The 13,259-nt window shown below is 43.2% G+C and overlaps 1 protein-coding gene across 1 annotated transcript in view; it reads left to right on the forward strand.

The window, feature by feature from the left end:
- LOC126095750 (aldehyde dehydrogenase, mitochondrial) overlaps nt 1–13,259 on the forward strand; it is a 105,893-nt gene that overhangs the window by 65,746 nt on the left and 26,888 nt on the right. The window contains exon 6 of the mRNA XM_049910524.1: nt 6,669–6,818. Coding sequence (XP_049766481.1) covers nt 6,669–6,818 — 150 coding nt within the window. The remainder of the gene's footprint in view (nt 1–6,668; nt 6,819–13,259) is intronic.

The following is a 13,259-nucleotide window of genomic DNA, read 5'->3' on the forward strand; positions in this document are numbered from 1 at the left end:
TCCAGGCAGGGTTCAATTTGGATAGTGTCTTGGGGAGTTGGATCATTAGGGGTAGGATTGGGATCATTTTTCTTCGTGGCAAAGTGATACTTCCAGCAGAGAGTACGAGTGTAGGACAGTAAATCTTTGACGAGGGCTGTTTGGTTGAATCTGGGAGTGGGGCTGAAGGTGAGGCCTTTGGATAGGACAGAGGTTTCGGATTGGGAGAGAGGTTTGGAGGAAAGGTTAACTACTGAATTAGGGTGTTGTGGTACCAGATTGTGTTGATTGGAATTTTGAGGTTTTGGAGGGAGTGGAGCTGGAAGTGGGAGATTGAGTAGATGGGAGAGACTGGGTTTGTGTGCAATGAGAGGTGGTTGAGGTTTGCTGGAAAGGTTGTGAAGGGTGAGTGAATTGCCTTTCCGGAGGTGGGAAACCAGGAGATTGGATAGTTTTTTGAGGTGAAGGGTGGCATGCCGTTCTAATTTGCGGTTGGCCTGTAGGAGGATGCTCTGAATAGCCGGTGTGGATGTGGGAGAGGAAAGATTGAGGACTTTTATTAAGGATAGGAGTTGACGGGTGTGTTAATTGGCTGAGTTGATGTGTAGGTGAAGGATTAGGTGGGTGAGGGCAATGGATTGTTCAGTTTGGAACTGGTATAGGGACTGATGGAAAGAAGGGTTGCAGCCAGAGATGGGAACTTTAAGTGTGAGGCCTTTGGGGGTTATGCCAAATGTCAGACAAGCCTGAGAGAATAAAATATGTGAGCGTAATCTGGCTAGGGTGAAGGCATGTTTGCGGAGGGAATGTAAATAAAACTTAATGGGGTCGTTGTGGGGGTGTTGTGAGGGTGACATGGTATTAGAAGGTGGAAAGTTTAACATGAGGTTGAAATGAAAAAGAAAGATAGAAATATATGGGGAGAGATAAAGGTGAACTAGAAAGCAGCTGGAGATCTGGTATGAAAAAAGGCGAAAAAGTGTTGGTTAAGTTGATCCTGTGGTGAACTTGGGTTGGTAGACAGCGATGTGCATAAAGGTTAGGTGGTTGTGTTGCCGCTAAATCACGTTAAAGGACAGAGAAATTCGGGAAATTTTCGAAAAAACGTGTTAAAAGGAGCGGTGTTGTGGTGAAAGATTACGAAAATGGGGCTAACAATTGTAGAAATAATGACGTTAAAACCTGTGGGGAGCGGCTAAAATGATCAGTGATGTGCGAAAAACGGAAGTGGAAATAAAGTTATTAGAACTAGCCGAAATGGTTGTTTAATACGTGAAAGCAGCTGTTATTGAACTAGAAACCGTGGATTTTATAGCAGTATCGAAAGCGGAAAATAAAATTTTTTTGGTTATGGTTTGGAAGTGGGTTACATATTATTGAGCATATATAGGCGGGATAAAATTGTATAGTAGATTATGGTAAAAGGGGAAGGTGAATACAAAGTGAGACTACTGGTAAAAACGGAAAGAGAAAATAAAGAGAAAATAAGACGACAGGAAAGATTTCGAAATGCAACAGCGACAATAACAAACCTAATTGTTGGGTTCAAATTGATGATATGGTTATAATAGAAGGAAACATTCCACTTAGGAAAAATATACCTAAAAACAAAGATGATGTGACCCACCAAACGAAAGCGCTGGCAGGTCGTCAGACACACAAACATACACACAAAATTCCAGCCTTCGCAACCAACGGCCGCTTCGTCAGGAAAGAGGGAAGGAGAGGGAAAGACGAAAGGATGTGGGTTTTAAGGGAGAGGGCAAGGAGTCATTCCAACCTGGGAGCGGAAAGACCCACCCTAGGGGGGGGGAAAAAGGACGGGTACACACTCGCATATATATATAATAGAGGGAAACATTCCACGAAGGAAAAATATACCTAAAAACAAAGATTATGTGACTTACCAAATGAAAGTGCTGGCAGGTCGACAGACGCACAAACGAACACAAACATACACACAAAATCTGCTTTCGCAACCAACGGTTGCCTCGTCAGGAAAGAGGGAAGGAGAAGGAAAGACAAAAGGATATGGGTTTTAAGGGAGAGGGTAAGGAGTCATTCCAATCCCGGGAGCGGAAAGACTTACCTTAGGGGGAAAAAAGGACAGGTATACACTCGCACACACACACACACATATCCATCCATACATACAAGACACAAGCAGACATTTGTGTGTATGTTTGTGTTTGTTTGTGTGTCTATCGACCTGCCAGCGCTTTTGTTCGGTAAGTCTCATCATCTTTCTTTTTAAATAATATATATATATATATAAGATGATGAGACTTACCCAACAAAAGCGCTGGCAGGTCGATAGACACACAAATAAACACAAACATACACACAAAACTCTAGCTTTCGCAACCAATGGTTGCCTCGTCAGGAAAGAGGGAAGGAGAGGGAAAGACAAAAGGATTTGGGTTTTAAGGGAGAGGGTAAGGAGTCATTCCAATCCCGGGAGCGGAAAGACTTACCTTAGGGGGAAAAAAGGACAGGTATACACTCGCACACACACACATATCCATCCATACATACAGACTCACAGTGAAGAAGAACTCCAGAATTTCCTCTCCAACCTCAACTCCTTTGGTTCCATCAGATTCACCTGGTCCTACTCCAAATCCCATGCCACTTTCCTTGATGTTGACCTTCACCTGTCCAATGGCCAGATTCACATGTCCATCCACATCAAACCCACCTACAAGCAACAGTACCTCCATTACGACAGCTGCCACCCATTCCACATCAAACGGTCCCTTCCCTACAGCCTAGGTCTTCGTGGCAAACGAATCTGCTCCAGTCCGGAATCCCTGAAGCATTACACCAACAACCTGACAACAGCTTTCGCATCCCGCAACTACCCTCCCGACCTGGTACAGAAGCAAATAACCAGAGCCACTTCCTCATCCTCTCAAACCCAGAACCTCCCACAGAAGAACCACATAAGTGCCCCACTGGTGACAGGATACTTTCCGGGACTGGATCAGATTCTGAATGTGGCTCTCCAGCAGGGATACGACTTCCTCAAATCCTGCCCTGAAATGAGATCCATCCTTCATGAAATCCTCCCCACTCCACCAAGAGTGTCTTTCCGCCGTCCACCTAACCTTCGTAACCTCTTAGTTCATCCCTATGAAATCCCCAAACCACCTTCCCTACCCTCTGGCTCCTACCCTTGTAACCGCCCCCGGTGCAAAACCTGTCCCATGCACCCTCCCACCACCACCTACTCCAGTCCTGTAACCCGGAAGGTGTACACAATCAAAGGCAGAGCCACGTGTGAAAGCACCCACGTGATTTACCAACTGACCTGACTACACTGTGATGCATTCTATGTGGGAATGACCAGCAACAAACTGTCCATTGGGGATATTACCCACTTACTATGTCCAAAAATTCATCTTATGAGTAGGAGTTGCCATTAAGAAATTCTTTTAATGTCTGCTTGTGTCTTGTATGTATGGATGGATATGTGTGTGTGTGCGAGTGTATACCTGTCCTTTTTTCCCCCTAAGGTAAGTCTTTCCGCTCCCGGGATTGGAATGACTCCTTACCCTCTCCCTTAAAACCCAAATCCTTTTGTCTTTCCCTCTCCTTCCCTCTTTCCTGACGAGGCAACCATTGGTTGCGAAAGCTAGAGTTTTGTGTGTATGTTTGTGTTTATTTGTGTGTCTATCGACCTGCCAGCGCTTTTGTTGGGTAAGTCTCATCATCTTTCTTTTTAAATATATTTTTCCCACGTGGAATGTTTCCCTCTATTATATATATATATATATATATATATATATATATATATATATATATATATATATATATATGGGGGGTTGGGGATATTACCCACTTACTATGTCCAAAAATTCATCTTATGAGTAGGAGTTGCCATTAAGAAATTCTTTTAATTTCCTTTTAAATGCTATATGGCTATTTGTCAGACTTGTGATGCTATCAGGTAAGTGACCAAAGACTTCCGTGGGAGCATAATTTACCCCCTTCTGAGCTAAAGTTAGATTTAACCTTGAGTAGTGAAGATCATCCTTTCTCCTAGTGTTGTAGCCATGTACACTGCTATTAATTTTGAATTCGTTTGGATTGTTAATAACAAATTTCATAAGTGAATATATATATATTGTGAGGCTACAGTGAGGGTCTCTAGCTCTTTAAATAAGTGTCTGCAGGATGATCTTGGATGAGCTCCAGCAATTATTCTGGTTACATGCTTTTGTGCAATGAACACTCTTTTACTCAATGATGAATTACCCCAGAATATGATTCCATACGAAAGCAGAGAATGAAAATAGGCGTATTAAGCTAATTTACTTAGATGTATATCGCCAAAATTTGCAATGACCCTAATAGCATAAGTAGCTGAACTCAAAACGTTTCAGCTGATCTTCAGTGTGTTTTTTCCAGTTCAGTCCCTCATCAGTGCATACACCTAGAAATTTTGAATATTCTACCTTAGCTACCGATTTCTGACCAAAGTCTATATTCATTAATGGTGTAATTCTATTTACTGCGTGGAACTGTATGTACTGTGTTTTGTCAAAGTTTAATGAGAGCCCATTTGCAGAGAACCACTTAATGATTTTCTGAAAAGCATCGTTTACAATTTCATAAGTTAATTCTTGTCTGTTGGATGTGATAGCTATACTTCATCGGCAAAAAGTATGAGCTTTGCATCTTTGTGAATATAGAACGGCAAGTCATTAATATACATTAAGAACAGCAGAGGACCCAAGGCCGAACCTTGTGGCACCCCGTTCTTTGATTGTTTTCCAATTTGAGAAATCACCAGTTTTTTGCATATTATGTGAACTGCTTATTTCAACTTTCTGCACTCTTCCAGTTAGGTATGATTTAAACAATTTGAGTGCTGTCTCATTCATACCACAGTACTTGAGCTTATCTAGAAGTATTCCATGAGTTAGACAATCAAAAGCCTTTGAGCGATCACAAAAAATCCCAACGGGTGACTTCCGGTTACTCAGAGCATTTAGTATTTCATTAGTGAAAGTATATATAGCATTTTCCGTTGGAAAAACCTTTCTTGAAACCAAACTGACATTTTGTTAAAATTTTATTTTTACAAAAGAGTGAAGCTGCTCTACAATACATTACTTTTTCAAGAATTTTGGATAAGGCAGTCAGAAGAGAGATTGGGCGGTAGTTGTTGACATCAGACGTATCCCCTTTTTTATGCAGTGGTTTAACAATGGCATACTTCAGTCTATCTGGGAAAACTCCCTGCTTCGGAGAGCTACTACATATGCGCCAAGAATCCCACTTATCTCTTTAAACAAGAGGAGAATGGAATTTTCATTAATCGCTCACAGTGCATTTCACATAAATTTACCATTCCTTTCAAATTGCATAACAACTTCTGTGGCACACCATTCAGGTGTTCAAAAGCTGTCTTGAATCTGCACGATTATCTCCCCTAGATATCAATGGGACATACAGCAGCCATTAATCAGAATGCAAACTGTGTCCAGAAAATCATGACTATTACTAGCAATATAATTCAGTGTACTTTTGACAACATTTCCAGTAATGAAAGCAGGTGAGTGGGCCAAGTTTTAAACTTGGCAACAAATGATCTCACGTATGTTCATTTACAAACTTAAGAGACTAACCTTTCTTTCTCCAGTTCTGCTGTCAATGATATTCTGGATCATTGCTATAGCAAATGACTAAAAGCACCGTTCCGATTCCTGTGAACACATCAAATCAGTTAGAATTCATATTTGAAACACGTACTGTACTGTGTGGCAACTTACGATTCTCAGCGTCACACTATTTATATTTTCAAACTTTTTCTATTAACACTTAATTAAAGCCAAAGGAAGAAATAGTGTACACTGTACTTACTACTGACTGTTTTGTTCAGATCAAATTTTCTCTGTGCATAAGCACAACTTTCGTATATCTAGTAACAACTGAGTTGTTGCAAATATCAACATCACAATCTGATGTAAGTTTTCTGCCAGTTGAAGTACTGAAAATGCTAACCTTAGGTCTTGACAGGGAGTTACTTGCCTTAACAGATGAAAACAAGTAATTTGGTTGGTTGTGTTGACACATTTTCAACTGGCCAGAAACACCAATTAGCAGAAATCAGATATACTCTACTTCGCAGTGCTTCTTAGATCTTACTTGCAACTAATCTACACTGATAAATCACAGGAATGGCATAAACCGCAGAAATCATAAGTCGCAGGAGTTGCATTGCTAGAGTGCAGAAGGGGATACAAGTGTTAAATTTAACTGTGATTTTAAACTACAACATATCACAACTAAAAATCAGTTACCGAAAAGTAGCATTCACAGAAATCACTGATATCGGAAAGTAGCAGTGTAGTCCATCCCTTCTTCAACCCTCTCCCTCCCTGTAGTCTGCTCCTTTTCTCCCCCACCCCCCTTCCAACAAAACTCTGTCTTCTTTTATACTCACACTTCTGCCACTCATGACATTTAATGGTCAATTCTGCATAACATAGGAGCATCCAGATATGTATACCTTTTGTTTAGAATTTGCTATAAGTGTACCTAATGTGCATTTTTTGTGGAAAATATATAAAAAATATAGAACGTTGTTGAAATAGCCATCTCTGAGACATGACATTAATCTGTGCACAAAACCCTCTGAAGTATGTATTACTTAAATTCTCTTTTATGTGTGTTCCCATTAGGTTGGGAAGTTAATAAAGCAAGCTGCTGGTCGTACAAACCTGAAGCGAGTAACACTTGAACTAGGTGGAAAGTCACCAAATATTATTTTTGGTGATGCAGATTTGGAATACGCTGTTGAGCAAGCACATTTTGGACTGTTTTTCAATATGGTGAGTGATTTGTGCATTGAAATGCCCTTATATGTTCATATGATATTCCATATTGTACCTTAGTCTTTCACTTTGTTTCATTTTCATCAGTTTGATGTAATCGTTTCTCTAGATTAAGAAAGACCAACTAAAACCTAAATGGTATTGGCAGTTGAGTGCAAGGCGGAGAGGTGTTGATGTAGGATAACTCTGAAATGAAAAGTTGATCATTGAATGTGGTAGTTCCTATGTATGACTGAGATGGCATTACTGTAATACATATCCTTCAGTACATTGTACATTGCAAAACTGTGATCTATAATAAGTATTTTGAAGATTTTATGAGTAATTGGATGCTTAGGATGCAGCTTAGTTTTTAGTTTCTTTTGTACGTAATGCAACAATACACTTGCTACCCGCATTGCTTCCTGCTCATAAATGCCTTTAATGTTGTGTGCAGAAGAAAAATAAACTCTGTAAAATTTGCTTCAAAGTTCGTAGCTGTTAATTGAGGTGACAAGCTGTGTCCTTCAAACTGTCAACTGAAGTACATCAGTAAGTGCGTTCAGAGAGTACCACACCCAGTGGATGCCACATAAAACTACATAATTACGACAAGTAGGGAAAAAAACTAGTGGAAAATAGAGATTGAAATAATGACAGAATTGTAAAAGGGATGTCAAGTAATTGACAGACAGCTAAACTTATGAGCTTTTGGCCAAAAGGCCTTTTTCTAAGGTAGAAAACACATGTGCATGTACACATTTACACAAGCACAACTCTCTCACACATGATCACTGACTGGCTGCTCAGTCTAGACTAGATGCAGCAACTGTGCTGATGGGAAAAGCAGTTGATGGTTGGTAAGGGTATAGGGGCAAGAAGGAAGCTTGGGCAGTGAGGGGGAAGGATAGGGGTGTGGGGAGATGTAGTGCTGCTCACAGGAGCATGCAGGAACATGGTGGGGCAGGGTAGTGCTGCTGTGTGCAGTTGGATGGTTGGGGAGGGGGGGGGGGGGGGGGGAGAGAGAGAGAGAGAGAGAGAGAGAGAGAGAGAGAGAGAGAGAAGTAGAGAAGGATGAAAAAAACTAATAGGTGCATTGGTGGAATAGCAGGCTGTGTTGCACTAGAGTGGGAGCAGGGAAGGAGAGGTGGGTGAAGGACAGGTACAGGCAAAGGTTGAGGGAGAGTTCCTACCAACGCAGTTCAGAAAAGCTAGTGTTGATAGGAAGGATCCAAATGATACAGACTGTGAAGCAGTCATTGAAGTGAAGCATGTTGTGTAGAGCAGCAGCCCGGTACTCCAGCTTGACCACACTTTGTCGGTGACCATTTCTGTGGACAGAGAGCTTGTTAATTGTCATGACTGGACCTAGAAAGCAGCACAGAGGTTTCAGCTGAGTTGCAGCTCACATGACTGCTTTCACATGTAATCCTGCTTTCTATGGGATAGATGATGCCTGTGAATGGACTGGAGTAAGTTGTGGTAGGAGGCTATATGGCACAGGTCTTGCATCTAGGTCTATTGCGGTGAGAATAGTCTTGAGTCAAGAGGTTGGAAGCAGGGATGGAGTAGGGATGGACTGTTGCATATGTTGGGTGGGTGGCAGAATACCATTGGGGAAGGGATGGGAAGGATATTGTGTTGGCTATTTCTCGTTTTGGAGCATAATGAGTAGTAGTCAAAACTGTGGTAGAGAATGTGATTAGATTACTCTAGTCATTGGTGATACTGAGTCACATTAGGAGTGCTCCTTTGTAGCGGGACATTGGGAACGTGGGAGGTAGTAGGGGACTACAGAGACAGGGCACAGGAGATCAGTTTCTGTACAGTGTTAGAAGGATAATTCTGGCCTGTAAAGGGCCCAGTGTGATACTTGCTGTATTGGGAGGTGGTGTGCTCATCACAGCAGATGGGACGGTCACAGGTGGATGGCTAGGCTGTATGGAAAGGGTGGCAGCTGGCAAAATTGAGGTATTTGCTGGTGGCTGGTGGGTTTGATATGGATGGAAGTACTGATGTAGCCGACCTTCAGATGGTCAACATTAAGGAAAGTGGTTTGTTGGGTGTAGGAGAATGAGGTGAAGTAAATGGGGGAGGAGATAGTTAGGTTCTAGAGGAATGTGGATAGTTTCCTCACCCTCTCTCCAGATCATAAAGATGTCATCAGTGACCCTGAGCCACATAAGGTGTTTGGGATTGTGGGTGGTTAGGAAGGATTCCTATAGATGGCCCTTGAATATGTTGGCATAGGGCATTGTCATGCGGGTGCCCATTGCTGTACCCTGGGTTTGTTTGTAAGTGATATCTTCAAACGAAAAGTAATTGTGGATGAAGATATAGTTGGTCATAGTGAGGATGAGCAGGCTTCTTCAATCTCATACTGTTTCCACGTTGATTTTAGTTCATTTACACCTTTTACTATCAGCCCTACTTCCTCAGGTTTCACCTTTTTTGCCCATACTTCATTCAATCCGTCCTTCTTGTGATTTTTGTCCATGCACATTTTTAGATATTTTTAAGTTTTCTTGCATATAGCTTTATGTAGTTTTTGTATTTTTCAGCATTTTGTATCCTTCGTCATGGATCCTTGCTTCTTGCTTATGTGCCAATACAGAAAAGTTCCTTACTTCTATCCAGAACCAAATCCCACAAGTTGCTCCTGCACTGCTGCCTAGCTTATGGAATCCCCCTAAATGGCCTTGCCATCAAATTACTTATCTACACCTGTAATCCCTCCTTCCACTATGACCTCTGTCTGTTCAAATTCCACCACTCCATAGCCTTCACTAATCTAGTCCTGCAAAACTGTGTAAATTGGGCCCAAACCTCCTTGTAGTATCTCCTCATAGGTAAAAACCTACTGCTTTGCAATCCTAAATTCCAGCATCCCATCTCTTACATTTAAACTCTTGCCCTCCGGAAACTAAAGCAGCATGCGCGATGCCACCTTGAAAAGTTCTCCAACTGGTTAACCTCTAACTCCCGTCTTGGGACTACCACTATCCACCACCTCTGAAACAGTGTCCAAAACCTTCCCCACATCGCCTCATAACCAGCAAACCCTGCCTCACAGACATACTACATTCACCCCATCCTTAGAAACTCCTCCCATCACCCTCCAAAAGCCCAGTGTCAGTCGTTTCCAACTTATCCTACCCTCAACTTAAGTGATGCTGGACTTCTTAAAGACCTCTACTCCTCCTCCTGGTCCCTACAATGGAAACACTTGTTCACCACCCATCCTATCAATCAGACACAACCCAAAGCCAATGTTGAACCCTACCTGACTCAGTTCACTCTTCCATCAAACTGTGACTAACCACCTGTTAATACACTACTGGCCATTAAAATTGCTACACCAAGAAGAAATGCAGATGATAAACAGGTATTCATTGGACAAATATATTATACTAGAACTGACATGTGATTACATTTTCACGCAGTTTGGGTGCATAGATCCTGAGAAATCAGTACCCAGAACCACCTCTGGCTGTAATAACGGCCTTGATACGTCTGGGCATTGAGTCAGAGCGAGCTTGGATGGCAAATACAGGTACAGCTGCCCATGCAGCTTCAACACGATACCACAGTTCATCAAGAGTAGTGACTGGCGTATTGTGACGAGCCAGTTTCTCGGTCACCATTGACCAGACGTTTTCAATTGGTGAGAGATCTGGAGAATGTGCTGGCCAGGGCAGCAGTCGAACATTTTTTGTATCCAGGAAGTCCCGTACAGGACCTGCAACATGGGGTCGTGCATTATCCTGCTGAAATGTAGGGTTTCGCAGGGATCGAATGAAGGGTAGAGCCACGGGTCGTAACACATCTGAAATGTAACATCCACTGTTCAAAGTGCCATCCATGCGAACAAGAGGTGATGGAGATGTGTAACCAATGGCAACCCATACCATCACGCCCGGTGATACGCCAGTATGGCGATGATGAATACACGATTCCAATGTGCGTTAACCGCAATGTTGCCAAACACGGATTCAACCATCATGATGCTGTAAACAGAACCTGGATTCAAAGGAAAAATGACGTTTTTCCATTCGTGCACCCAGGTTCGTCGTTGAGTACACCATCGCAGGTGCCCCCGTCTGTGATGCAGCGTCAAGGGTAACCACAGCCATGGTCTCAGAGCTGATGGCCCATGCTGCTGCAAACGTCGTCGAACTGTTCATGCAGATGGTTGTCTTGCAAACGTCCCCATCTGTTGACTCGGGGATCGAGACGTGGCTGCACGATCCGTTACAACCATGCGGATAAGATGGCTGCCATCTCGACTGCTAGTGATACGAGGCCGTTGGGATCCAGCACGGCGTTCCATATTACCCTCCTGAACCCACTGATTCCATATTCTGCTAGCAGTCATTGGATCTCGACCAACGCGAGCAGCAATGTCGCGATACGATAAATCGCGATCACAATAGGCTACAATCCGACCTTTATCAAAGTCAGAAATGTGATAGTATGCATTTCTCCTCCTTACACAAGGCATCACAACAATGTTTCACCAGGCAACACCGGTCCACTGCTGTTTGTGTACGAGACATCGGTTGGAAACTTTCCTCATGTCAGCACGTTGTAGTGTCGCCACCGGCACCAACCTCGTGCGAATGCTCTGAAAAACTAATCATTTGCATATCACAGCATCTTCTTCCTGTCGGTTAAATTTCACGTCTATAGCATGTCATCTTCGTGGTGTAGCAATTTTAATGGCCAGTAGTGTATTATAGAATTTCTCATCCTCAAACCTGGCCTCACAATCATTTCCCAGATCAGTCAACATGGAAACTAATGTTACATCCATAGAAAGAACTGCAGTTCATTACCAAAAAGCACACCAGACTCGTCCACCTAGAAACCCTGCCACAGTGTCGCCCATTACAGAAATTCAACAGAATCTCCAGTCTTTCCCCAAATCCTCAGTGCCATACCAGAACCACTCCCCTGAATTTCTCTCTTCTCACCTCTACCAATCCTGGCACCCTACCTTCTACAAGCTTCTTGAAGTCCAAAATTCTACCAGCCAGTACGCCCCATTGTGGCTGCTTACTGTGTCCCCCCCCCCCCCCCACCCCCCCCCCCCACCCCCCACCCCGAGAGAGGATCTCTGATCTCATGCACCAACACATTTGGCGTATTATCCATAACCTACATTTCTATATAAAAGACACCAACCATTTCCTCCACAGACTCTCCAAAGTTCGTGTTCATTTACACACAGTGCCCTACTCATTACTGTTTTTGCCACCTCCCTGTACCCTAACATTCCCATGCCCGTGGCCTTGCCGTTGTTAAACACTATCTTTACCAAAGCTCAGCTGACTCCAAAGCTAAAACCTCCTTCCTGGTCACCATGACCGGCTATGTCCTAACCCACAAATACTTCTCCTTTGAACGCATCATCTATGAATAAACCTGTAGTACACCAGTAGACATCTGCATGGCACCATTCTATGCTAACATATTCATGGGCTATCTAGAGGAATCCTTTCTAACCATCCTGAACACCAAACCATTCACCGGGTCCAGATTCGCTGAGAACATCTTCGCAATCTGGATCAAGGGTGAGAGCATCCTGTCCACATTCTTCCAGAATCTAAACACCTCCTTCCACATTCACTGCACCTGGTTCTCCTCAACCCAACAAGCCACGTTCCTCGATGTTGACCTCCACCACAAAGATGACGACGTCAGTACCTTCATCCATATTAAACCTACCAACCACCAGCAGTACCTCCACTTTGACAGCTGCCATCCATTCCATACCAAAAAGTTCCTTCCATATCGCCTAGCCACCTGTGGCTGTCACGTTTAGTTAAGAGCAATCCCTCACCATATATACCAAGAGTCTCACCGAGGCCTAACAGACCAAAATTACCCTCCCACCCTTAAACACAAATGGATCTCCTGTGCCTTCACTCTCCAGTCAGCTACCAAAATCCCACCATCCAGCCAAAAGGTCACTCTCCAGTGACTAAGTACCACCCAGGACTGCAGCAGCTGAATCACATTGTCCTCCTGTGTTCTGACTACCTCTTGCTGTACTCTAAACTGAGGAATATCCTACTCACTACCCTTTCCACCTGTTCCACAAGGTTACTCAACCACCCACAGAACCTATGCAATACCTCAGTCTGTCCCTTCTCCACTCCTGCTCCTAACTCTTATCTCCTGGCTCATATCCCTGCAACAGATCTAGATGAAAGACCTGTCTCATATAATGTGCCACCACCACCACCTACTCCAATCCAGTCATAGGCATCACCATACCATCAAAGGCAGGGCTACCTATTAAAGCAGTCATGTGATCTACAAACTAAGCTTGCAACCTCTGTACTGCTTTCTATGTGGACATGACAACCATCAAGCTGTCAGTAGGAATGGCCATCAACAAACTACGGCCAAAAGACAGGTGGATCACCCAGTTGCTGAGCATCTACATCTACATGA

This window comes from Schistocerca cancellata, chromosome 8 (assembly GCF_023864275.1).
Source record: "Schistocerca cancellata isolate TAMUIC-IGC-003103 chromosome 8, iqSchCanc2.1, whole genome shotgun sequence".
In the NCBI taxonomy this organism is placed as follows: Eukaryota; Metazoa; Arthropoda; class Insecta; order Orthoptera; family Acrididae; genus Schistocerca; species Schistocerca cancellata.